Raw genomic sequence first — 27,952 nt, 5'->3', positions numbered from 1 at the left:
GCAATTGCAGAGGTCTTTGGGCGACTTACAAAGTGAAAGGAAAGACGTTTACCGTTTGTACCACTCTTCAGCCATGCTGTTGTCTCCCAGGGACCTGTAGAGCCTCCCCAGGTTCACCATGGCCACGTCATGACTCGGGCTAAGTTTGATGGCCTGTTGGTAATGGGCCACTGCCTTCTCGGGAGAGCCTATAACCAGAGGTGCGTGAGTAAGAGCATTAAGAGCAGAACATGCCTTAATTATAAAATACACGAGGGCTTTCATTTCTCTTCTGATGTACATCATTCTTCTTACAGAGCCATGCCATCAATTATTCAGCATGTGAATTACTGTGCATTGGGGCTTTTTCTCCTTGCCACTGCCTAACTTTGAGCCATTTAACAATTCATTCCCATTTCCAGAGAAATTAACAATAAAAAAGCAATAGAAACTGTTAGGCACATTCTTGCACTCCATTATGCTCTGCTTGGGACTCTCGCCCCTCCCGGTAATTTTTCTGTTATTCTCATTGTAGGTTTCATGATTAACGACCTTTGGTTTCCAGCAAACAGCCTCGCCCAGTTTCCAGGGACCGCCTACACCTGGCCCCCACCTGTACCTAGTCCCACCAGTTACTCTGACTGACCCTTAAAAGAGACATAAATATCCCCCCACTCTACCCTGCTGATGCAGTTTTGACTTCAGCCCTTCTGCTAGCAGATATAACAATAAATCTATAATTCATAATTCTTTACCCCTTTTGGCCTCATGCATTCTTTCTTCAGCGACCCTAACAGAAACTAAAACACATTTCTTTTAATATATATATTATATATTATTAATTTTAGTCTAAGTGTTTCTGGCCATTACCCTAGCTATTATGATGTGTTGAGATCATCAGTGATTGTTATTTATAAAGATGTGTGGCTACTCATTATGCAAAAACATGGAATTGGCTATTATAGAAAGAAAACTGTCCTGAAGTAATTTCTAAGGGTCTGTCTCAATTACTATACTACAGCATCGCACCTGAGACACTGCTTAAATATGCATGTATTGCAGGAAGAGATTAACCAAAAACTTATATGCTTATATGCATAACCCATGAACACAGACAATAGTGTGGTGAAGGCCGGGGGAGGGGGTAGGAGTGGGTTGGAGGGGCACAATCGGAGGAAAAAGGGGACATCTGTAATACTTTCAACAATAAAGATAAATTAAAAGTAAATAAACAAATTAGCATGTATTAGCTGTACCTAAAAATATTTTTAACCACATATTTTTAAAAGGCATTAATTTAAAAAAACAATGCCACCTTGCATTTGTCCAATATATTGTACATTTTAAAACACTTTAATTAAGTGGTCTCATATGATCTTTGCAGGTATTTTTGATGCTATTTAGTTGCCTATTGATACCGCTTAGCTGCCTTTTAGGACTTAGGAGCTATTTTAGGGTAAACAAAATTATTGCTTACAGATACAGACACTAAAGTGCAAAGACATTAAGAGACTTGACAAGGATCCCAGGGCAAGTGAGGGTAAAGGCCAGAACTAGAATCAAGTCTCTCTAGTCTGATAAGGTTCTCCACAGAAGCTTCCTGTGAGAGTATGTCTAAGTAATGGAGCGGTGGAAGAGTCTAACGTTTAGATGGAGTGGGACGTTATGACCTGCACAGGCATCTTCTCAAGAGAAGCCCACCTTTTTTGAATGCAAGTTTAAGTAGGAGTGCCAGATTACTGGTGATGGGGAGAATTGCACCAGTATAAAAACACAAATACAGAGAAAGTGGTGGGAAGGTATATAGTATTGTCAGTGGTGTTTATTGGGGTGGAGTTTTTTGTTGAAGTAGAAGGAAGAGTACTAGATCAGGCCTAGGGGTCTCTTCTGGTGCTTACATCTTTGTGTTATGGGCTTTATTATTATGTTGCTAATGAACCAGCAGGTGGCACTACAAAACCATTTTACATGTAAAAATATGGGCAGTTTCTTAGTGTATCACAATGTAAAGTTATGTTCTCTAAAACAGAAGAACTTCCAACATCCTCCAAAACAAAAACCCTTTAGAATATTTCACACTGACAAAATAATTAAAATTAAATTTTATTGCAGGGCCAGTAGCAGGTAGTATAATAGTTAATGGGAATGAAGTAGTGCTTTTGCATTAAATTCAAATTTTTAAATCTTTTATAGTGTTCACAACATATATGGAGCACAAGCCATAAAGAAAACAGAATCCCTGCTCTGTGAAGTTTCGCATTAAATAGGATGGAGTAAGTGTATTTTACATAGCACAGTCATATGAGAATACTTTATCAATTACAATAATACAGTTTCTGTAACGTATAACACACGAGAAACAATAAAATAACTCTGGAGGCTTTTTAAAAAAATCAGTTGCAGAAAAGTATTTACCATCTGCCAGTAACTAGATTCAGAACAGGTTGTGCATCATTGTAGAGGAACATTTCATTATCATAGATTTATAAACTTGTATAAATGGTACTCAAAGAAGAGCCATTAAATCATCAAGACTACTTCCTGTCTCCTGGGGAGTTTTCCCTAAAGATATGATTATAAGAACTGGGCACTTTTACTGAACTGAGCCTGAAGATTTAGATAATGACAGCTCCATGGCACACTGTGACTGTCAGTGGTGTTAGCATCCTGCCAAGCCCAGTGAATTGTACTTCGGAGGCATTATTTGGGTGGTTGCCATTTTGCTCGAGAGCATTATCTAATCTCAACAGAACAGATTCTCTCTAATTTCACTTACCAGTATCAACTAAGAAAACTCCATAGTTGTTGTGTAAGTCTGAGCTATCTGGACAGTTCTTTATTCCAGCCTGGTACATTTCCTCAGCTTCCTTAAATCTCTCCTTTACAAGAGAATAAAGAAAAATAAATGAGAAAGTTGAAAGAATTAACAATAAACTGAAAAGAAGTGAGAAAAGCAGGAAATAATTTACTGGGCACCTACTATGCAATAGGCACTGAGATCAACACGAGGTACTCTGCTGAATTAAAGTCAATGATAACTACATGCACACCTATAATTCATACCTGTGCTTCATTCCTTTAAGACAAACAGCTGATGTTTACTGAGAAGTGATACCTGGAAGGATTTGCTCTATAGCTGGAAATAGCCTCAAAATGGTTTTTTGAATGGGATGCCCTCCACCCAGTAAGTCTCTGGATGAAAAAGGTTGACTCATCAATATAGGAATACTTCCTAGGTGGCAATCTGATTGGGAGACAGAGAGGCCTGGGATAGTTGTCTTACAGCTGCATTTGTATAGTTATTACTCTTTTTAGCTGCACTGTATGGTTTATTTGGAGAGGTTTGGTGTGGGGGGGGGGGAAGGGGGGGAGAAGTGGATGCAGATTATGGGAGGCTTTGTCATATCCCTTCTTTTTTGAAATATTTCTTATAGCCCACCAAACTATTTGCCACTTTCCTTTATCCAACCTGTGCTTTCCATCTCTCAGCTATTCCTTCCAACAGGAATATATGTCCCTTCAAAGGCATGCCTGCAACTCCTCCCTCTGTGGCAAGGTCCAAGTGAACCACCACTTCTCCAACGGGTCATTTTCTAATTGCCCTGATCTACCCTCCGAACATTCACGGAACATACTTTAATAACTCTGAATTAGCTTTTAAGCACTTCTTTTTCTCCACAACCACCTTGTCATGTCACATACACCTCACAATGTAGAAGGTAACAGATAATTAATGAATCAACATTACCCAGGTTCTAACAATTTCTCACAAGTAAACAAGTTCATAGTTCCCTAGTACTATTGTAAGGTCAGGTGAAAAGAAATGATTTGGCATCAAGCACATCACAACTTTTCCTTTAATATGCTTGGAACATCAACATTTTCTGTAATTTTATCACAAGTTACTACTACCAAGCATTCAACCAAATGACAAGGGAAGGTATAGCATCAGTTTTCTCAGACATGACACCTTAAGCTTGTGAATGAAAAAGTATTGAGAGCACTCAGCATAAGCCAAGAAGCCTAACTCTGATTTGGCCCAGAAAAGTAAAGACAGTTTACCTTCTGTAGAATGACCAAGGCCATTTCTTCAAATCCACACATTGAAGTACCATTTTGGGAACAAAGTGTGGTTTGAATCTGGCAAATTTCACTTATCGAAATTATAGAATCACTAGAGGCCCAGTGCACAAAATTCGTGCATGGGGGATGGAGGTGGGGTCTGTCAGCCTGGCCTGCACCCTCTCACAATCCAGGACCCCTCGGGGGATGTCCAATCCAGGGGGATCAGGCCTAAACTGGCAGTCAGACATCTCTCTTGCAATCCGGGACCACTAGCTCCTAACTGCGCGCCTGCCTGCCTGCCTGCCTCATCTCCCCTAACCACTCTGCCTGCCTGCCTCATCACCCCTAACCACTCTGCCTGCCTGCCTCATCTCCCCTAACCACTCTGCCTGCCTGCCTCATCACCCCTAACCACTCCCTTGCCTGCCTGATCACCCCTCACCACTTGCCTGCCCACCTGATTGCTCCTAACTGCTCGCCTGCCTGCCTGATCACCCCAACCACTTGCCTGCCTGCCTGATCGCCTCTAACTGCTCACCTGCCTGCCTGATCACCCTTAACCGCCTCTGCCTCTGCCCCCGCTGCAGTGGCTTTGTCTGGAAGGACGTCCGGAATGATGTCCGGAAGGTTGTTCGGCTGTCCAGTCTAATTAGCATTTTATGTTTTTATTATTATAATCAAGCAAAAATGAATATCAATATTTAAAATTATTTTTCTAATTGCCAAGCTCAGTAAGTTACCAAACTCAAAAAAGTTAAAGATGAATGAAAATTTCAAAATATCTCCTCAATCTACCGAGGAGAAGAAAAACTTTAGAAAGATATCATCTACTAGAGGACTAGCAAATCTATGAGTGGGCATATGTGTGTGTTAAATGGAGACAGGCAAAACACAAATTATATAAGACTCCAATCAAATTAAGAGAGGGTACCATTTAATATTTACTGATTTATCCATTCATTCAGCACACGTTTATTGCAATGGCTATAGAAACTATGACACAGTGATTAAAAATCGGACTGCCACTGTTTGCGGCTATGGACTGGAATCTCAGCCTCACCATTTATTATCTGTGTGATCTTACTTCTCTTCTATGTACCCAATTGAAAATAGGGATAATGAGTACCTTTCATAGGGTTGTTGTGTTGATTAAATGGATTAAAACATGTGAAGCCCTTAGAATAATGCTTAGTACATAGTCAGCACTTGGTCATGTTAACCATTTCCCTTACTACTACTACTATCAGAAGCACGACTAGTGTTAATATTACTACTTATCACACTGAGAGATAGATACCAAAGACATGAAGATGAATAAAACAAAATACCTCTATTTAAGGAGCTCAAAGATGAATGAACTGACAATAAACCCAATGTGAGCAGTGTATTAAAGAGGTAAGTACAGATGCTCTGAGCTCAGGTGGCCTAGAGCATTAGGCATCAGAACCGTCCAAGGGGCATTTCAGCCAACAGTTTATAGTTCCTCTCCCATCAAACTTAAGTAACTTTATATAAGAAATAATCAAGTAACTTAAATGTTTTTTCTTAACCACTTTCTGATACAGAGATCAATAAACAATAACTTGAACATTTTGAGTTTTCAGTGTTACCACCTGACCAGTGTTAATGTTTGGCACTAATGCCAAATCTTTAGTTTTATAGGATTTTAAAATATTTTGTAAGGCACTTTTACATACACTAACATAGTCATAGTAAAATAAAAATAAAAAAGTATTAAAAAAAACAATAGATGAGAAATATAAGGAAATAAAAGAATATTAGAGCTGGAAAAAACATTAATAGATACTAATGAGCTACCATTTTTAACAAATAGAGAAACTTGGGTACAAAATGTTTGCCCAAGATCTCACAGCTACAAGGGGACAGAGAAAAACCTAGGTTTTCATTGAACGTTCAGGGAATTGGTAACCCCTGAATTAAATAAGTTTCTGGGAATAAACAAGAGTGTCTGGCATCAAAAGAAACAATTACACTTTTGGATATCCATCCATCCATCCATCTCCTCAACAAATATTTCATGAGCACCATCCACGAGCCAAATATACAGCTGAGACAGAAGAGTGAATGAGACAGACACAATCCTGCCCTTACAGACGATTAAGTAGGATTCAAACAAGAAGGAAACTTTGCAATGTGTGGTGGCAGTGTCACAGGAGGGGAAGCAAAAGGTACTTGGGAGGCAACAAGAAGTGACCCCCAGACTTGGGGTTGGATAGGAACTGCACACCCATCATGATCCAAATACCCAAGGATGCTGGTGACCATGAACTCTCGCAGCCGTGTAACTTAAAGATGTGCTTGAAAAAAATCTATGGCTGCTTGAGACCTTAAAAACTTCCTTATAGCTAAATTGTGGGAGAGTTGAAAGGCATTTTTCCTGAAAGAAAGTTGATGTCTTCACATTCCAACTTGCTGAAGTCAAATATAACAGTTAACAACAGTTTTCAAGTGCAATTACTGTTTTACCTGATTTAATTTTACTTTTCCCCTCATTTCCTTGCTGCTCCAAAATAGACAGAGATCACCTTTTTCGTCTAAAACTTCTCTTATGTTTGGCTTTATGTGCTGGGTTTCCATTAGAAATTCAATTTTCAAAGTCGAAAGAAGTAATGGGATTTAAAAGACCGGGCGTGTCAGAAGCAAGTAATCATACCTCTGTACTCTTGGTAACCCCCAAGGGCAGTCTCAGGACTCTGGCTCTATGAAAAATGTCTTCAATATCTGTCTTTCTTTTCCTTTCACTTGACTGTAAATTTCAAGGAATGATTAAATCCAGTTATTGAAAAATGAAAGAAGAAAAATACCTTCTAGGTATTTATTTAAAATAAATTCAACCTTCTTTGGAAAGACAATGCACTTATTTTAAAAAGTAGTAGTATTCAATCCCTGAAGCTCAATTTCATGCACTCACTTTTATTTGCCTCTTCTGGCTAGATATCCTGACCTAAGCCTGACCATTCTTAGTGTCTACTGATTTGTAAGATCCAGGAGAAATGAACATAACTATTTATAGAACAACTTTAATTAAAAATGCTTGGGACCCAGAGAATGGGTCTGACAAAAAATACTGTCTGCTGTACATCTGAGTCCCCAACCAACTGCTCCGCTGCCTCAGCATGAAATCAGCCTTCAAGGGCAGTGGTTTAAAATGGGCAGCATGCAGCCATGGGCTCCTCCCCAAGGCTCTGAAGGTTTTCAGTGGGGTGGAAATAAAATGGGCCTTAGGGGAGAAATAAAACGTACTCCACATCTCCACTTTTTATATGCTGTAATTACCCAACATGGTATGCTTTCTACTGTAAGGGGGGAGGGGAGAAGTGAAAACTCGATCTTCTGAACAAGGAACTCTCTTGAACAAACTGATATGTTTGGAAAACATTTCTAATAGTTCAAGTGCAATAACCACATAGCCCCGGTTACCCAATAATGTATGGAGGAAGAGCACTGGGAAGTACTTGTTGCAATTTTGCTATCCCCTCATCAGATATTGATTAAATCTTGGACAGAGATCTGAATTCTTGAAAAAAAGGATAGAAACATATCTACAACATTAAACATGGAGAAGATTAGAGATCCTCTCTCTTTCAGAAAAGTCATAACTTTATTGTGACTAATAAATGACTTTATTTACTATGACAAACCTGGGAAATTTTGGACCAATGGAGGTGTTTAAACTCGTGTGAGTGACTTCTCTGAGAAAATCTTCAAGACACAGCAGTTTAAAACGCAAAGCAAAGGTGTCTGCTTTCTCACCCTCTTCTTTGCTTTTCCTTCTCATAAAACATTTTCACCCATCAGTCATCAACATGAACATTTATCAGAAACATGCTGTCAGTGTTTGATGTCTAATTCTCCTTCACGTTCAACTGAAATGAATCAATTAACTTGGCGAGCCTCCACACCACGAAATGTTAGGTATTTCTCGACCTGAGTTTTCTCATCATTCAGTAGACTGTGATCAACACCACCCTGTAACAATTTCAGGTGAGAGAAATATTTTAAAGAGGAAATGCCAAGAATAATAAAAAGAACCAAAAAAAAAAAAAGTATGACAAGAGTAAGCAATTACAATTATGCTAAGTGAAATAAGTCAATCAGAGAAAGATGAATATCACATGATCTCACTCATTTGTGGAATATAATGAACAACATAAATTGATGAACAAAAACAGATCCAGAGACAGAGAAGCATCAATCAGACCGTCAAGCCTCAGAGGGAAGGCAGGGGACGGTGGGAGAAAGGGGGAAAATTTCAACCAAAGGACTTCCTTTTTATAAAATATATTTTATTGATTTTTTACAGAGAGAAAGGGGGAGGGATAGAGAGTTAGAAACATCGATGAGAGAGAAACATCGATTAGCTGCCACCTGCACATCTCCCACTGGGGATGTGCCCGCAACCAAGGTACATGCCCTTGACCAGAATCGAACCTGGGACCTTTCAGTCCACAGGCTGATGCTCTACCCACTGAGCGAAACCGGTCAGGGCACAACCAAAGGACTTCTATGCAACGACATGGGTATAATAGTCAGGAGGCCTGGAAAATAGAAAAACCCACATTCCCTAGAATTACAGCTTCCTTCTTATGCCATTTCTTCCTCATTCGTTGCATTTCTAGGCACATGACTTTGTTTTTATTAGAGGAAGACACCTCTACTGTTCTCCACCTCAGAGCTGCACATGGTCTATTCTCTCTGGCCAGATAGCTTGTGCTATTCATTTTTTCCTAATCTATAAATTTCCATTTTTTTTACAATCCATAAATTCTTCAGGTGTCAGATTAAATGTGACTCTTTGGCCACTGTCCCCCCTCCCCACATGAGGTTAGGTCTCCTTAACATTCACACTGGTGCTTTCCCTTTGCCCACTTGTCACAATTGTGTTAGATATTGGGGAGGGGGCCAACAACATAACTCTTTGTTTAGGGGTAGCCTTACTTTATAGCTTCTAAATTCCATAAGGATAAGGTGCATCCTCTGCTGCTTCAACAATCTCTAATGCTTGGTGGTAGCTAGATGCTAAATAAACGTGTACTAAATAATTAAATCCATGAATTCTTAAAGTGGGGTCCAGTACAAGTTGACTTGGCCACACATGCAATGCTATCCATGGCTGAAAATACCCCAAAGGGGGCATTTTTAGAAGGACAGAAATTGACCCTGAACCTGTTAATGCTGATCTACACTTCCAATATATATTTTATTGTTCCAATTTTCATTCTTATATCAGGTGAGGTCATATTCCAAAATAAAAGAAAGGAAATATTTTATTTTAAGTGTTATCAAATTAATTAAATGAGTTTTTCAACAGGCTATAAACCTGGGGCTAGCCATAATTTGCAGTGAGTCAGAGTCATAAACAATGTTAATTTTATTTCCTTTACTGCTAGTGTATTGCAAGCTATCTAATGTATGGCAAGAATGAGCTGCTTAAAAATGATGGTGGGTCTGTAAATGTTTATCATCCTATCTGTGAAGCTGGAGTACAGCCAGTTCTGAATGCTAATGGAGAACCAGAGGAGAGGAGCAAGCCAGAGACCACCCTGACTTTGAATCTAAGAGTTTATTTTTTGTTCTTTGTTTTCTTATTTGCTGTAATAGACATGAGAGGATTAGCTTTCTTCTGGGTCCTTTTATGTATCTAATTGCTATGACAACTCACCCCCGTGGGTTTCCTCTATCGCTTCTCTTCTCCCTTCTGGCCCTGGTATACCCAATCTCATAAACAATGACCCTTACCACAGTCTGATCACTGGACCCCAGCATCACACAATGAAAGCTGTGGGGGACGGGTTGAGAGATCAGGCTCTAGTCCAGGTCCTGACACTAGTTGTTTGTAGGATCTTGAACAGCACTTAATTCTGTCCACCTCACTTTTTATACATAAAATGAAAAAGTTAAAAGATACTTTAAGATTTCTCCTCCCTATACTAGTCTTCATTTCCCCGTCAGAGAAATCACCCACTCATAACGTGGTTTCACTTAACTGAAGTCCTAAATCTATCTTTCCATCCCTGATCTCTCTCACTGCCATCTGTCCATATGCTATTTTCATTCAAATGTTCCACTAACATTCAAGATGTGAAGAGTGTACACATGCTGGTGGCAGAGCATATTGGTACCGCTCTTTTGGAAAGCAATTTAGTGATGTATCCCAAGAGCCATTTAGTAAGATATCTCGACAAAACATGCTAATCCTCTTTGACATGGGAATTCTACTTCTAGGAATCCTTCATTAGGAAACTATTCAGAATATTGTTTTTAAAAAGCCGTAAGAAACATAAAGTTCACACACACACACACACACACACACACACTCCAAATGACCAACAGCTAGGATATAATTATTCATATTACAATGCATCATTTTGATAAACTGGTATGCAGCCATTAAAGTTATATTTATGAAGGCCATTTAGCACCATGAAAATACATACCACATTATGTATAATTTAAGAGCAAGTGAAAAGAACAGAATACAAATGATATGTTAATGTAAGTATGAAAACAAAATAAGTATATTAAAAAGACCTGCAGGATATTAAAAAAATGAAAGTATTTGTTGTTTCCAGATATTATATTATATTATAGACAAAAGGTATCTTTTATTTTCTCTGATTTTTCTACACTTTCCATTATGTTTTTATATTACTTGTGTGACTGAAAAAAAAATGTTGAAGCTGATCTCATTTTCTCCCTTCCTAACATCTTGCTCCTCCCTGGCTTCCCTGTAGTTACCAGTGGCCATGCATCTTCTCAGTCTTTTAGCACTCTGCCCTGGAGTTCTTACTTCTCTATTTCTCTTTCCTTTCAGCCTCCTCATGCAGATAGTCTTCAGGTACAAAGGGATTCTTTTTCCACAGTAGAGTTTAGCCATTCCCACACGTTCTTCCTGAAACAAGGATCTCAACCACTCACACCACCTAAATGCATTAAAAGCCTCACATATATCCACTGGACCTTCTTCTTCACATTTTTAAAAACCCATTCCTCAGACATTTAATCTTTTCTTTCTATTATATATCAATTTCAAAAGTGTGCTTCATTTTGGGCCTTAATATATTCCACCATAGAATGTCTTTTCAAGCTTATTAACCTATTTTTCAAATGTCCCCTTCTCAGATTCTCTACTCTGACCAGATTTACTTACTACCTTCAGGTTCCAACAGAGTGAGAAATACAATGTCAGTCACAGAAAAAACCTAGAAGGTATTATTACAGTCGTGGATTTATTGGCAGTGAGGACAGGAAATGGTGTCAAGAGATGGCAGTATGCTTGCAATAACAGGAGGGCAGGCCAAGTAGACCTTGTTTCCTCCCCCGCCCCCATTTTTTGATAGAATCACAACCTTAGATCAAGGGAAAGATTTTAGAATGAGTCCGACAAAGTGTCTCACAACATTCTTGTGGACAAGACTGAGAGAGGTGAGCTAGGATGATAACATAATTCAATGAATTAGCCAAAATTTGAATAACTGTACCTAAAGAGTCTTGGGTAAAATAGAGGTCAACCTGGAGAAAAAATTCTACAGACACAAGGTGGGCTTTCTTTCTACCTGCTACTGATCTAGGCAACATTGTGTTATTAAAAATGTAAATAAATACCTAGAAGCTATTCTTACTCAATTTGCCAACTGAAATAGCTGGAAAAGGTAGTAAAATGAATGGCAGAAAAAGGACTAAAAAGTCTTAGAACACCAGAAATTTCAGGCTGATATAAAGAAATAGAGATTAAAGACAGATAAAGATGAATTTGTTCATGCAGGTTACGAAAAGTTGCCTGCAAAATGAGTGAGACCTGGATTAACAAACCTTCACATTTTTAGGGATTTCAGTGGAATGAATCTCCAATCTGAGCCAGAGCATCACGTGGAAGCTAAACAACTAGCATTATTCATTTTAGGGTGTGATAAAATAGATACACGAGACCTCAAGACAGGAAAGTAAATATTTCTATACCATTTGGGAGCCATATTGTCATGAAGAAAATAGATAATCCAGAGGCCAGACAAAGAAACATGACCAGAAGGAAAGTGTTTAGAAACCAGGGTAAATGAGAAACAAGTTGAAAGAAGTGGGGTTGGCTTAGAAAAGAGATAATTAATCTGGCTGGTGTGTCTCAATGGCTGAGTGTCAGCTCATGAACCAGGAGGTCACAGTTTGATTCTCCGTTAGGGCATATGCCAGGGTTGTGGTCTCAATCCCTAGTGTGGGTGTGCAGGAGGCAGCCAATTGATATTTCTCTCTCTCATCGATGTTTCTACCTCTCTATTCCTCTCCCTTCCCCTCTCTAAAATCAATAAAAATACATTTAAAAAATTTAAATCATGGATAAGCAAACTGAATATCTAAGGCCACTACAGGCTTCTGCCTGTTTGAAAAAAAGAAAACAAAATAGATAATTAGAGAAGTGACAAAGTAATTGTGCTCATAAGCTGTAGTCAAGAAGCTCTCTGTTGCCCTGGGCCCAATAAGAGCAAATTATAGGACTGGGGATTTTAGCTCAGTGTAGGAAAGAGTTTTCTAACATTAGCCTACCCCCACCACACCCCAACCCCACAGTAAGCATGGCCATCCATGTGCACAGGTGGCCCGGAAGATAACCTGTGAGGGGAGAGTTACACAAGTGTGTCTTAGATTGACGAAGGTTTGTGAACGTTGCTTTCGTATACACTGGATGTTTGAAATTGTGGAATGCTGTTAAACAAGGTCGTGACACACAAAAATGAATTCATCTTGCTGCCGAAGAATGTGAAGCTAGGTGGATTTTCTTCTAATAGTTTCTCTGTGCCTTGCTTGTGTATCCGAAGCACCTTTTTATCACTAAAGAACTCAAAACATGAAGACAAGATGTTGAAAGGGAGGGAGGTAATCCTGAGTTATACTCATCGGCTGCTCTGTCTCTTTGATGTTAAAATCAACTGCCCAAAGGAGCAGAACAGAGAACCTTCCACTCTTTCAATTACATTCTTAGGTCTCACAGCATTTTTCATTTGAACCTAGAATAGGAAAGACCGGCAAAAGATGTGACCTTTGCATGTTAGAAAAGGTCATGGCCATAGTCACAATTTGGTTTTCGTAAAAATTCTTCATAACTTCAACTATGAGACATGCAATAACTTTACATCGACTTGCCATTGTGGTTCACAAAAATATATTTATCACATTTTTATTACTTTTATTTTTTAAAATATATTTTTATTGGTTTCAGAGAGGAAGGTAGAGGGAGAGAGAGAAACATCAATGATGAAAGAGAATCATTGATTGGCCACCTTCTGCACTTCCCCAGTAGGGGACTGAGCCCAAAACCTGGGCATGTGCCCTGACTGGGAATCAAACCGTGACCTCTTGGTTCCTAGGTCGATGCTCAACCACTGCGCCACACCAGCCTGGCAATACTGCTTTTCTTAAAGAAACTTGCAGTTTTGCAAGGAAAATAAACCTCAAAAACTGTTTAAATTATAGTTCAAGGTATTAATTTAAGAAATAAAATATGAGTAATTGATATGTCTTTCCTAAAATGTTATAAGAGCTCCAAAGAAATATAACTCAATATAACTCACCATGAGATGGGAAGGTGGAAGAATGTTGAGGGAGGAAGTAGAAGTTGACTTGGATCTTGAAAAAGGGAGAGTTGAGGGGGAGAGAAAGAAAAGATGCCATTACAGAAAGATGGAACTGTGTGAATATCTGTAAAGAGCTTCCCTCAAACAAAACACTGGGTTATTACTAGTATTATGTAAGTGATATTGTCATTTATCCTAAGGACCATTTTCATCAAGAAGAGAAATTTAATGTTTATTAGCTGTCCTGGTGAGTTGTGGGGAAAAATATGAATGGGAAATATTAACGTAATGCCTTATTTACTTATTTACACCTTATTATTCCACAAAGAAACTGAAGCAGTTTTCAAAAATAGAGGACATACATTGGATAAAATAAATTATTAAGGAAAATGATAATAAAGCCAGGAGTAAAAGCAGCACACACAGAAAAGCAGATTGTAGAGTTCAGACTGGTTATTAGACAAAGTTTGGGGGCTGGGGATGGGAGAGATTTAACCTTTCTAGTATTTGCAAGGTTTATCATGCATCAGATTAAAAAGAAAACAAAAATCTTGCAATTCAATAGCCTAGCCTTTCCTAATACTGAAACATGAGAGAAATTTCTCCCTCGAGATGTCATAAAGAAGCCACTGAATGCTTTAGGAGGTGCTGGCCTCAATTCCATCCCCAACCCGATGGTTATGATTGAGCAATTTCACATGCTCTTCCTCAGTGGAGGACAAGAACATCATTCTGAGGCACAGTTCAGCTACAAAACAGTGTGGCCCACCTGCCCAGCCTCCCTTGTAATATAAGAGTAAATTTAGAATATGTGCTAGATTGGAGGGGCTCCATGTTCTTCTCTTCATATTGACTCATTTATTTACTCAAAATGTATTGATTGCATATAAGGTGGCAGATGTGGGGAGATAGCCATGAATAAAACCCGACAGCCATTCTCATGGAGTTAAGTATTCTGGTGGTGGGAGAAGGATCACAGACAAATAAATACCTGTGAGGTGGTGATAAACACTATGGGGAAAAGTAAGGCAGGGTATGGTGATAGAGAACAAGACAGGCAGTGTGAGGTTAATATTTAGAACCGTTAGTCACAGACAATCTCTCTGATATGGTAATGTCTGGGCTAAAACCAGCGTGACACAGGGAAGGAAACTAAGATATGAGAGAAAAGTGTGGCATGCAAAGGGAACAGTTAGTGCAAAGTTCTGAGTGAGAAGCATGCTTGGCGTGTCTGAGTAGCTGCAAGACAGCCAGTCAGGCATAGGCAGAGTAAAGGTCTTCTTATCAAAATAAAGGACCCAGGATGAGGTGAGAAAAGGGAAAAATGATGGAACCAATGATTTCCTCAGAAAATTCCTACTGTGTCTGTTTCAGCTTAAGCCTAAGGCAGCTGAGGTTGCCAGAGTATATCATAGAATATCACCATCATCATTTTAGTTTAAATGTTGTGCTACAGCCTGCATTAAAATCACCCATTCTAGACATGGGCTTTTTGCTACAGCCCACCTACATTATATGTAGAGTATTAGAGCAAGACAACTAGACTTATCATTTCTGATACTTAAATATTCACAGAATGTTTTAACTTTGTTTCCCAGTGACACCTGCAAATTGCACCTCTATGAACCTGACATGCAGTACCAAGTCATTCATTACATTTAAGCCAACTGAGGGTGCAGGGCATCTTTCAAAGATGCTGAGTTTGATTTTAAAGACAATCTGGCAATTGCATGAAAGCAGAACCTACTGTTTACCGAGGGCACTTAAGTGTGTCAACAAAACTTATCATCATTTTAGAGAAGACAACTTACATTTGTTTCCCCATAGCAGGGGGCAGGCATCCAGGACATGGAGAAGTGGTACCAAATCACTTAGACACAGGTGAAAAGAAGGAGGGGAATGAGATACCCCTCTTTGATGCGGAGAGAAATGTTGTCTCAGGAGCCTGTACTGTAAGCCTCTGTGACCTTCTAACCGATATTAAGACACTGAGTCTATAAAATGAGTGGTAATTGGCTCCATATTGACTTTAGAGATCTCAGCAGATTAACAATTCCCCCAGAAAAAAATGTGATAAGTAAATAGTAATAAAACCAGCAAATACTGTGCATTGTTCTTGATAGATTTTGTCCTGAAGTGATAGAGAATATGTCAAAAGGCCTATAATGAACTTTTTTTAAAAAAAACCCTCACCTGAGGATATGTTTTTGTTGATTTTGAGAGAGAGAGAGAGAGAGAGAGAGAGAGAGAGAGAGAGAGAGAGAAACATTGATTGGTCTCCCTTGTATGTGCTCCTCCCAGGAATCAAACCCACAACCATCTGGTGTACGGAATGAAGTTCCAACCAACTGAACCATCAGGCCAGGGCATAACAGACCACTTTTGTCTAAGGACCACCTGCACCTCACAGAGAATACTGGAGTGAGAATACTACACTTGTGATTTTTGTCAAGAAGAAAACTAACATAGAGATTAGTTGTCCAATATGAGCTTATAAGCTCAACCATCAGTAGCAAAACTCTGTGAAAAAAAATTAAGTGAAATGAAATGGAAACAATCACCTGCTCAGCCAGTAATGAAGCGAGGCTTGAATACGCATCTGCAAAGTCCGGGCCATATCGAATGGAATCTTTCAGTAAAGTGACAGCCTCTTCTTTTTTCTCCTGGGACCTGTAGATTACAAGAGGGAGAGGGGACATCTTTTAATAAAACGTTATTGAAACCTTCTGATTAGACTTTAAGATCTGTTTATGTTAGCAAAGATTAACCGATTCCCTTGGGGTGTCACTGCAAATGAATTGAACTAACACTGTCTCGAGTCAACAGTTTCTGTCTGAATTCTCGGTGGAAAGAGATGTTAAGACATAAATGAAGCTGCAGGTTATTCAGTGATTTTTCTACCTTCTATTTCCTGCTGTGCACTTTTGGGGAGTTGTTATTTCATATTCTACAAGTGTGTTAGCCAGAAAGGTAAACCTTCACAGGGAATGTGGGGACCTTCCCTGGGTGCACGGGAGCCGTAGCGAGGCTGTGGAAGATGACTTTCGGCCCTGTAGCACCAGCTGCATCACTGTGGACTAGGCGCCTTATGGGGGCCGAGCCACGCCACCCATCAGGGACAAGCCAGCCAAACTGCCCATGTCAGTCTTTGTTTTTCTAACTAAGAGAGATACATTTTTTACACATAGTTTATAAAATTAGGAATATTGTGACTATGGCTGGCTAAGAACAATCGGCTATTTTATCATCATATTTTAATGCAGAATTGAGGCTGAATCTTTGTTCTTCATTTTAATCTTCCCCCAGGGATTATGCTTCTGGTTCAAAAAGGACTCAAGGCCCCCATGTTATTCCCATTATTTGGGGTGACAGTTCTCTCTCCTGTTAGTGCCTTGGGGAAACACTGGGTCATTTCCCTAATATCAATATCTTTGAAGCAAAAAAAATGTACACTGGCAATGATCAACTTCGCTGCTAGTACAGTCCCACAAACACCGATCCCTTGCTAAGGGACAGATATTGTAACTGGAAAAGAAGTGGAAGGAAGACTGGAACTCGTGGAACTACAGAGTGCAAAGCCAAAGGGCCCCCCCATCTTTTCCCATGACCAATGCTGAATCGTGTGCCTATGTTCTTTCTATTTAGAATCAACAATGGTTTTCATCAGCAATGAATATCTACCATATGCTCTGGTAAATTTTCACATAACATGATTAATTTTATTCTTACAACAATTCCATGCAGCAGGTATTAGTGTCTTATTATACTCATTTTTCTCTAATGAGAACATTTGGATTCAGAAGAGTCAGGTGACTCATCATATTCACATAATCCATCTTCTGAGTCAAGAGCCAGTGCTCGTCTATCACACCACTCCCGCTTATTCTCTCTACTCATAAATCTACCTCCGCGACCTTGCTGCTCAACATGTGATTCATGGACCAGTGTCATCAGCATCACTCAGGAGCTTGTTAACAATGCAGAGTCTCAGGCTCTGGCCAGACCCATTGAATCAGAGCCTGCACTGAAAACAGATTCCTGGGTAATCTGTACCCTGCTGAGATTTCAGCGAATTATCAAAGGCAGTTGAGAGTAGCTCCTGCTATGAAACCCCTACAGCTTCAGTCTCTGCAGGACAAAGCTCTACAGAGGGAAAACTAATATTGACTCCCCGTGTCCGAGTTCCACGTGTTAGAAGCAGCAAGCATATCACAAGGTGATTTTATCCGGAAGATAGTCTTTTATCACAGACCTCGAGGGAAAAAAAGTCATGTTTCCAGCATAGACCTTGCATTTAACTATTCAATTGAACCAACATTTATCACTGTCTATGATGTGCTGGCTATTCTCTGAGGGAGGTGGCTGTCCATGACATCCTCCCTTTATTGGGGTCTAGCTAACTCCTACTGGGCTCCTCTCAATGCAAAATATCAAAGCGTGACACCCATGTCCTTAAGTAGATCGTCCTTGGGATGTGGCTTGAAAGTTGCATGGTTATAAAAAAGTTGCTTTACAGCTCTCTTGGTGCTGCTTTCTTATTGATTAATTTATTTAGTCAACAAACACTTAACGAGTGCCCATAACACTCCATAGAAGTGCACACATGTACTTACTCCTGCATTTCTATTCTAAAACATTTCTTGAAGTATTCTTCCAAGGGCACAACTTAAATAAAAACTTATTTTTTAGCCCTGACCGGTTTGGCTCAGTGGATAGAGTGTCGGCCTGTGGACTGAAAGGTCCCAGGTTCGATTCCGGTCAAGGGCATGTACCTTGGTTTCAGGCACATCCCCAATAGGGGGTGTGCAGGAGGCAGCTGATGGATGTTTCTCTCTCATCCATGTTTCTAACTCTCTATCCCTCTCCTGTTCTCTCTGTAAAAAGTTAATAAAATATATTTTAAAAATCTTATTTTTTAATCCTGGTAATTTTACTATTGATTTCATGGCTAGCAGAACTCTTCCTCCAAGGATTTTTTAAATCTTTATTAACATTCATTTGGAAATCCTCTCCAAATCCAAAGGGGGTTATGGACTTAGGAAATTAAGGCTGAAAATTAAGTCCCTCAGGACATAATTTAACTTGGATATTCTTCAAGATCTGCAGGGGAAAAATGCACACACACAACGATTTGATAATAAAATTTAATGATTTTTCATTTGTCATGCCTCATATCAGTTAGAATGGCAATGTAAGTCTTTTATATAAGAACACAGTGTGATTAATTACCACTGAATATAGTCTACGAACCTGTATACTTCAGGTTGTCCATTAACATTCTTGTGACACAACAGAAAAGTTAGCATCAAGGTTACTTATAGGGAATGTGGATTCTTTATGAAAAACTGCATTTCTATGAATCTCTCAAGGGACTGACTGACACTTTCAGGAAACCTCTGTATTTCACAATTTCGTTAGTATATGAGCACTGCAAGGTGCAGCCGCGGGGGCAGACAGGCCATTTTCTCTGGGCTCTGCACTCTTAGGTGATTCTGCTTTTCCATGGGAGCCTTTGAGAATCCGTCATTACCTACCAATAGAGCAGTGGTTCCCAAACTTATTTGGCCTACCGCCCCCTTTCCAGAAAAAATATGACTCAGCGCCCCCTGGAAATTAATTTTTTTTAAATTTTAATAGCAATTAAACAGAAAGATATATGTATTAATGTTTCTACCTTTTTCATAAAATATAGTAAAGAAAGGTGTAAATTATAAACATTGAAGTTTGAAATTATGAAACTATTTATTGAACTCAGAATAGAAAGGTAATACAAAAAAAGTTCAAACAAATGCACCTGTGGCCATCACCGCCCCCACCTCTGGATCGCTGCAGCGCCCACCAGGGGGCGGTAGCGCCCACTTTGGGAATCACTGCAATAGAGTGAGGCACATACCACCTTAACTGATATTTTACAATGCTTTTTACAAAAGCCCAAGAAATTCACATGTGGTAATTTTATTGCTGTTTTGTTTCTGAAAGGGAGAGGGATAGTAGGCATATTCATATAGAAAGAAATAGAAGATATATTTCTTCTATAGTCTCTCCTTTGCTCACACTTTGGTGGGCATTTATGAAATAGGTGTGGCTTTGACACAGTAACTTACATGGCAGGTAATTCATCCATATGGGACTCTCCTTGGTCATAAAGTTACCACATGAGAACTGAACTTCATTTCAACCTGTTTCTGAATAGCATCCCTTTTCATATTTACATTATGGCCCATGTTTCCCTGATACTTATCCCATATTAAAAAATAGGGGCAAGCCCAGACGGTGTGGCCCACTGGATGAGCTTTGACTTATGAACCAGGAGGTCATGGTTCGATTCTTGGCCAGGTCAGGGCACGTTGCTGGCTCCATCTCCAGTAGGGGGAGTGCAGGAGGCAGCTGATGAATGATTCTCATCATTGATGTTTCTCGCTTTCCCTCTCCCTTCCTCTCTGAAAGCATTTCCCCCCAGAGCATGGCTTTTAACACATTTCCTTATATAAAAATATTCATTAATATCCTACTGCCTACAGGTAGACTTATAGTTTAAAACCCTCTATGATACAATTCTGACCAATGTTTAAACATATCCAGGTATCCACTAGTCAGCCCAGCTAGACTGGGTGGCCTTTGACATCTTTTCTATAGAACCTAAGAGAGCACCTACTCCTTCTCTAGCCAGACTGTACCTTAAAACTATGCAGGGTGCTTTTCAAAAGACCTTCCTATTCTGAGGTTGGGCCTCTTAAGAGGAAGCTCTCCACAGGAAAGTGACGGCCATCCAGATCCAGCTCCCAGCAAGATGGCCTCATCAGAGCTCGAAACATGTAACAAAACCAGAAACCACACATATGCTATCTTTTTTATATTTTGCTTTTCTTTTTGTATCTCCATAACAAAACAGGTGGTAGGGGAATCACCGTTAGAAGCCTTATCCTGGCCTCCAAAGGAGCAGCTGCTCTTTGTGCTTCAGCTCAACATTCTAAGGAGTAACTGGGCCCCAAATTATTTTTCTCTTCCAAGGTCCTGGCAGGCACAGCATGTGAAGGGTTCCCAACACTGCCCCCTGCGGGAGGGTATAAGCCCGTGTATCAGTGAACGTGCCAACCAGGCAAGTTTTTCAAGCTCCACGTTTTCCAACAGTTGTTTGCTGCACATGTACTCTCTGCTAAGGACAGAGTGATTCCTTTGCATTATTTATTTTAATTCTTTTTAAACGGTGCAAATTAGGCATAATTATCTTTATTGTAAATACTAGCAATCACCACCCCAACAATACAAAACTGAGATTTGGAGAGCTCAAGTGGTTTGCGCACAGCTCACAGCTACTCTAACACCAGGCCCGTGGGCAGTCCACGCTCCGCACTTTTGTGTCCGCTCTCTCAAATGCTGTGCACTCTGTCTGTGACCAGTTTTAAATTCCTTCATAGACAGGACCCATGCCTTATTCATCTCACTTACTTCTATCCCAGTGATCTGCACATAGTAGAAATTCAATAATTGCTAAATTATTTTTTAAAAGCCATGGTTTTACTATTCTCTTTAGTCCTAGATTTTTTTTTGTAACTCTCCTGAAATAAACTTCCCAATATTCTAATAAAAATTTGACAGATGAGGATTATGTAATCCATTTTATAGCTCTCTTTCTACACCTCATTCAATATTATAGAAGTGATCCCAAGGAAGGCAGAAGCACCCACGGCTTGGAATCATAAAAAAAAAAAATTGCAAGTTTAGTGTCCATTTACCAGCATTGAACACTTCTTACTTACCAAGCACTGCTAAGTGGCTTCTCTACCTTAAGTCTACATAGTAGTTAAAAGCACAGACTCAAAATCCAGGACTGAGTTTGGACTCTACTTCTACCACTTGCTAGCTGTGTTTCTTTAGGCAAATTATGTAACCTCCCTGTGTCTCAGGCTCACAGTAGGTACTATGTTTATTTTGGCTTTTATTAACTCATTTAATGTTTCTAAAAATCACCCACTGAAACCTATATCTCCCTTCCTTACAATTAATTTTTAAAACAAGCAGAATGCGGTGTTTTTGAAATTCCCTCAAAAGTAATATGCTTTCACACTTTAAACCATTCACAAAGAATTAGGTAAGATATGGGAATGATATTAGATATCTGATATCACAATTGATTTTTAATATGATAATCATCATTAAGTACACCAACAAACAGTGTTGTACGAAATGTAAAATAACACCAGTAACAGAGGCATTTCCCTGGAAACCTCATTCCCAAGGCAAACACGGAGCTGAGGAGGCCTACATGGCAGCCCACAGTTCAGAGTCCACTCAGCGGATGGTGAACCCACCCAAAGCAGTGGGTCTTCATTTTTAAGGGTGATGGCTAAGGGCAGGAAAGAATCAGGAGCAATTTTGAGACTCTTCTTCAGCCAAGCCAGGGAAGCTTCTTAGAAAAGAAAAGCTTAAGCAGTTATTTCCAAGTAAAAAGGTATAACAAGAGACATAAACAATTTCAGATAGATACAATGAGACTCCTTAATAATGGGAATTACCTATGCATTCTGACAATACAGATCCCCACTGGGTCAGCAGGAGACAGTGGTAAAACTTCCCAATGCATTTGCTCTGGCTCTATAAGAAGCTATTTAGGGAAATCAGTAGCCCATTGTCGACGTGAACCCCATCTACAAAGAGCTACTCTGTTATCCATTCACACTGAATCGATGGGTCCATTCGAAATGGGACAATAGGGAAAGAACCTGTGCCTCTGAATTGACCAAGCATGTGATTTAGGTAACCAAGTCCCCAGGCTGTTTCTCTGAATTCAGTGGAAAAAGCTTGAATGAAGGAATCCATAACTGGTGAACACATTGACCAAGTGAACCTCAGTACATACCCCCGTCCACTTGGCCATGGGCACACTTTCTGTGGGATCAAAGGGGCACGGAGTCCCTTAGGAAACTCATGTCACACTAAGGATCCTGAGGACGGTCAGTGCTTCTGTTAGGGGTTCCACTGGCACTGATGGAACTGTCAGGGACACCTGGACAGGTGAGGGAACTAGGTGGAAGTAAGATTGCGCCAGGGTTAAGTAATGTCTCTTGCCCTCAGCATCCTGCACTTCCTTACCTCTCAAATGAGCCACCAGCTGATGGCTGAATCCTCCATGACCTAAAATATTCCATCTTCACTTTCCCGTGGGTCAATAGTTCTCAAATTTTAGTGCTTAAATATAATTCAGTGTTTGGTAAAATGCAGGATCCCAGGCCTCATAGGCCCAGTAGGTCCTGGGTAGGACCCTAGAATCAGTATTCTTTCAAAAATATATATATATTGATTTCAGAAAGATAGAAACATCAATGATGAGAGAGAATCATTCATTAGCTGCCTCCTGCAGCTCCCTATTGGGATCGAGCTTGCAACCCAGGCATACGCCCTGACTGGAATAGAACCCTGACCTCCTGGTTCACGGGTTGACACTCAACCACTGAGCTACACCAGCTGGGTCAGTATTCTTAATAAACCCCTCAGGCAATTCCATTGAAGGCGGTCTTCAGCCTGTGCTTTAAGGCACGGATTACCGTGTGGGATTTGCCTGATCAATTGATCCCTGATGTAAGGCTAACTGCTACAGGATTAAGAACGCCTAAAAAGAGAGAGAGAGAGAGAGAGAAGACCTCCCGGGACAATCTGAGCCAAAGAGAAAGGTCGCCGTGGCAAGCTGATCAATACCTCAGGTTGGCCAACGATGTGGGGGGGCTGGAGGTGGAGGGGTACGCTGGGGAATACTGCAATCGGAAGAGGCAGTTTTCCCTCTCATAGAAGCTCTGCTGTGAATGTCCTCTAGTTTGCATCCAAGTCCTAGCTCCTGTGCTATCCATATAGTCATCATATATAAATAAAAAGCTCCTACTATGCTGCAAGCAAAATTCCACTCTCTTAAGTTTCCCCCGGGGAACTTCCAAAGGGCTAAGATTCCTGAGAAGGGGTTCCTGGAACCAATAACATCTTCATCATTGATTCCATAAGAGAAACATCAAGTAGAAATTAGATCTTGTTCATAATGTGCAAATCTTGCCATTAAACATTTGTAGTTTCACAGGGAATTTCCCCTTCAGTTCTACAGCAGTGAGACAGTTCCTCTGGTGTGTTAAGTAAAAACATTTGCACCATCTCACTTTCCTGGCTCTCTCTCAAGGACAGATATTTAGCAAAAGCAAATAAAACTTCACCACGTTTTCTTTAAGTAATTAAGGACCTGTTAAGTGTCAATTTAGAAAACTTTTTTGGACTCCTGTCTAAAATCTCATGACACATTCATTTAAACTGGAAGCAGATGCTTGCTTTGAAAAAGTATTGACATTTTGGGAGAATTTCGGAAATGCCAGTAACAGAAATAAATGGATTTGGCAATCCACTTGGCAGTAGTACAATTTCCCATTAACCACAGTTGTGAACTTGGAGTGCCGGGCAGCTCTTTTAATTTCTATTTCTTTGTTAGGGTGTTTGTTGTTGTTGGATCCAAAATCTGATGCCTTTCACAAAGGAAAAGAGTATTTTTTTTTTAATGTGGTGGTGGGGAGGAGGGGAGCTGGCTGATAGACTTACCAGCTCTTCCGAAAAACTGAATCATGAAAGTCAAATTGTAACTGTCTGACTGAGACGACCTTTTCAAAGCAAACATTTTTCTGAGGCTCTACTACTATCTTTCCTGTACAGTGAATTTTTAAAAATTGGATCATCCTTTCTGATGCCTCTTTTATGATCAAGTTTACTGAGCTCACCTCTGGGTGATGCAATGGAAATAGTGCATCCAGGTTACTGGCGTTCACCCTAGTGTTTCTGCTTGACGTTTTATGGAAGCTGCACAGAACTGTCTGGAAGACAGATTCATATGGTGCGGTGGTGGTAAAGAACGAATCCTTTTCCTGAACTCCGAACCCACACTCGGCATTAAGTAGACCGCCTGCCTTCCCCACAGGGTGGGTTTGCAGGATCAGACTCAGTCACTGTGGCAACAACGGGAGGCAGCTGGGGTGCCCGCCTGTGTGGCGTGAGTGGTTAGGCTTTGGCTGCCATGAACACCTGTGTCCCAGCTGAACACTGAGGGGATGGAACGATGGGAAGTTCTGATGTTGTCCAGTCGCAGGGCAGCAGAGATGGAGACACGGCTCATGTGAGGACCAGGCACAGGCAGGTTCTGAGGACGTGCTCCTCCTGAGCCCCCTCCTCCTCCGCTCCTGTGAATGGCTCTTGATGTTCTTTGTCATCAGCTCAGAGTGGCCGCTGCCCTGAACCCCAGAAGCAGGATGCATGTCCCACGGTGGCCTGGCTGCTGTGTGTAGGGAGCCAGCTCTGAGCCATGAGCGCATGGAGGTGGGCTGGGAGGGGATGGGGATAATGATCCCAGGCCAGCATCTCTTCAAAGTGCAGGCAAATATTTATTTAAGTTCAGCCCTTCAGTGATTTGAAGGAAGGTATGGAAGTAATGCTCTTAGGCTGGGGCCTGGAGGAGAGGGTAGCTGAGAATAGCCTGATGTGGACAGGGTTCATTTACCCCTCAGGTAAAGGGCCCCTTGGAGGGTGTAATTGAAGGCACGTCCCTGGTTTTAGGCTCAGGCTGATGGCTGCCTAAATCCAGACTCCACCCTCACCTGCTGTGTGACTTGGGTTAGATGCTCCATCTCCATGACCCTCAGTGGCCCAATCTGTGAAATGTGCACATGAATCTCTACCTCTCCAGGTTCCTGTGGGGGTGAAGTAAACGCTCACGGGCAGTGAGCTCATCAGAGTGTCTGGCACGTGGGCTGATGCAGGAAATGCTAGGTCCACGGGCTCCTTCAACCCCCTCCACCCAGAGTCCCACCTGGAATTTCTAGGGCAGCCTCACGGATTGCTTTCTCAGCAAAAGCAGGATGTTGATCGAATGCAAGGATTGCCTCTGAAGACAAAAGGGACCTTCACGTTCCTTTCTGTTCTTCTACTGACACTTCAGTTAAAAGATCAAAAACTTGGAGTCATAGTTAAAACCACGGATTCTTGCAGCTCAAGAGCTTTACAGCATCACCTGGTTCCGGCCCTTATTTCAAACACGAGTGAACGGAGTCTCAAGGAGGTTGAATATTGCCTTAAGACCTGTTCATCTGCGGGGGAAGAAAATGTATTCCCTACTTCTCATTCATAATTAATTTTATACTAAGAAGTTCAGCTTCAAATTAGAAGTGAGAAATTATGTCCCTGGGCTAGTAATAATTAAAAATCGCTAAAACTTATTTCATCTTTACTGGGGGCTAGGTCCTATGTTAAGTACTTCCATGCATTCTCCTGTCTAGTACGTATGAAGGATGTAGTTACTAGTATTATTTCCAGTGTATAAACGAGTAATGGGAGGCAATGCAAGTAAAGTCGTTTTCCTAAGCTTGCTGGCTACTACATGGGAGAGGTGAGACCCAAACTCACTGAGGCTTACAGCTGATGGACCTGCGGTGAGTGTGGCAGAGTGGGCAGGTTCTTGGGCCAGGAGGAGCACTTTGTCATTCAATTCTCAGTCACTAGTGTTCTTTTCACTTGGAGAAGGAGAGGCAGCAAAAAGGTTGAGGGCAGAGAGCCCTACAATGCTGCCAGCAGGCAGGTAGCAACACAGTGGGCCTGCTCGAGGGAGAGGAGCTTGGGAGAGAGGCTGGCAGAATTGGTGAGGGGTCACGAAGAAGGGAGGGAGCCTTCAGGCAAGCTTCACCTCCCCACAGCACTTCCCAGACAGACCCTGAGGGGCACAGGCAGGTGGGGGGCCGAGGAAACACACCAACGAGGCCTTTCCTTCCTGTCCTTCTGCTTCTCCTCCTGGACTCTCCAGCAGTTTTAGATTGGAAAGCCTTTAAATAATCTCTAACAACTTATGTTCCACATTCAGTCTCTGTGTCAGGGCAAAGCTGATTTCCTACAGGATTTAAGATCGAACGTTGAGGTGCCTGGCCCCCTAAAGTAAGATGATATGTGCAAGAAGAAATTTCCAGTTATTACCCTCATTTCTCTCTCTTTTTAAAAATACATGTTTTTATTGATTTCAGAGAGGAAGGAAGAGGGAGAGAGAGATAGAAACATTAATGATAAGAGTGAATCATTGATTGGCTGCCTCCTACACGCCCCCAACTGGGGAGGGAGCCGCAGCCAGGCATGTGCCCTTGACAGGGAATCAAACCTGGACCTCCTGGTTCATAGGTCCATGCTCACTACTGAGCCACGCCAGCAGGGAACCCTCATTCTCTTTTAATTGATCTGTACCTTCTTTAAGCTACATTTCTAGTCAAGAGTTGTTCCAAGTCATTCCCCAGCACAGGATAAGGGGACTAGATTGCAGATGCAGCTGGGAAAGATGATGAGGGTTAAGGAGGGGGACAAGTGCTTTTCCTGACAGAGAAGACTGCTGGAAACTCCTGTCCCTCACAACGCAGTTCAGCCTGTTCAGTACACTCTGTCAGAAATAGGTATGCAAGGAAAGAAAATGATGACAGTCCAATTTCTTCAAGGGAATGTAAATAAAACCAGGGGAATCCTTAAAGCATGCTCTCCCGCACAGCACGTCCTGTGCAGGGCTGTCTCCCGGCCTCAGCAGGGTTTACTGCAGCCATCAGGGCCAAGAGGAATGAAAAGAGGGACCTTTCCCTGCAAACCACACTGTGGACTTAAAACAACTTACTCATGCCCAATTCTTTAGTAATCACAGCGTGAATGAGCAGGGTTTTGGTAAGGGAGAGATACTTACAAAAATATTTTCACAATTAGCAATGTGTTTATATACAAATAACTCCCAAATCCTGAGGAAGTAGGTAAACATTCTCATCATTTCCCAGATGACTCCGTTTTGTAAGACACTGAATATAAGATTATAAAAATGAGAATAAAACATATATCAGATGAACTACAGGAGTTCTCGCTTTGAACCCTTTGTAATGTTTTTCTCAACTGTAGTTTGCGAATGTGTATTTCTTGTACACTGGCAAGTCCTCAGTTTGGCCCAGCCTCTGAGTTCACACAATGTGGAAGAGGAAAAGAAAAGGAGGAAGGTGTCAGGATTGTGGAAAGTCCCGGATGCCATGGCATTTGGACTGCATGTGTGTCTGTAACGGATAATCAATGAATTTCTCAGGTGCCCTAAATTTAAAGGGAGGGTAGAAGTAGAGTATATATTGAAAACAGAAGAGAAAAACATCATGTTGTAATATAGCAATGAACTAAAGAGCTGCAAAAGCAGTGGAAGGTGGTCAATGGTGTCATATTCTTCACTTCAGAGAAATCAAGGGGAATGAGAGCTGAGAGAACCTTGGAAATTCATAGCTGATGTTCTAGACCACAGCTCC

The 27,952-nt window shown here is 40.9% G+C and overlaps 1 protein-coding gene across 1 annotated transcript in view; it reads right to left on the bottom strand.

The window, feature by feature from the left end:
- The window catches only part of TMTC1 (transmembrane O-mannosyltransferase targeting cadherins 1), a 227,314-nt gene that overhangs the window by 11,775 nt on the left and 187,587 nt on the right, over positions 1 to 27,952 (bottom strand). Inside the window, exons 13-15 of the mRNA XM_070410488.1 lie at positions 16,193 to 16,301; positions 2,756 to 2,858; positions 53 to 188 (exon numbers count right to left, since the gene is read on the bottom strand). Of these exons, the coding sequence (XP_070266589.1) occupies positions 53 to 188; positions 2,756 to 2,858; positions 16,193 to 16,301 (348 nt within the window). The remainder of the gene's footprint in view (positions 1 to 52; positions 189 to 2,755; positions 2,859 to 16,192; positions 16,302 to 27,952) is intronic.

Source organism: Myotis yumanensis, unplaced genomic scaffold, assembly GCF_028538775.1.
Source record: "Myotis yumanensis isolate MYYU_CA2020_CCGP unplaced genomic scaffold, mMyoYum1.0.hap1 SCAF_3, whole genome shotgun sequence".
NCBI classification, from domain to species: domain Eukaryota; kingdom Metazoa; phylum Chordata; class Mammalia; order Chiroptera; family Vespertilionidae; genus Myotis; species Myotis yumanensis.
Note: the sequence above shows the minus strand (reverse complement) of the source record. Positions and strands in the feature narration are given on the sequence as shown.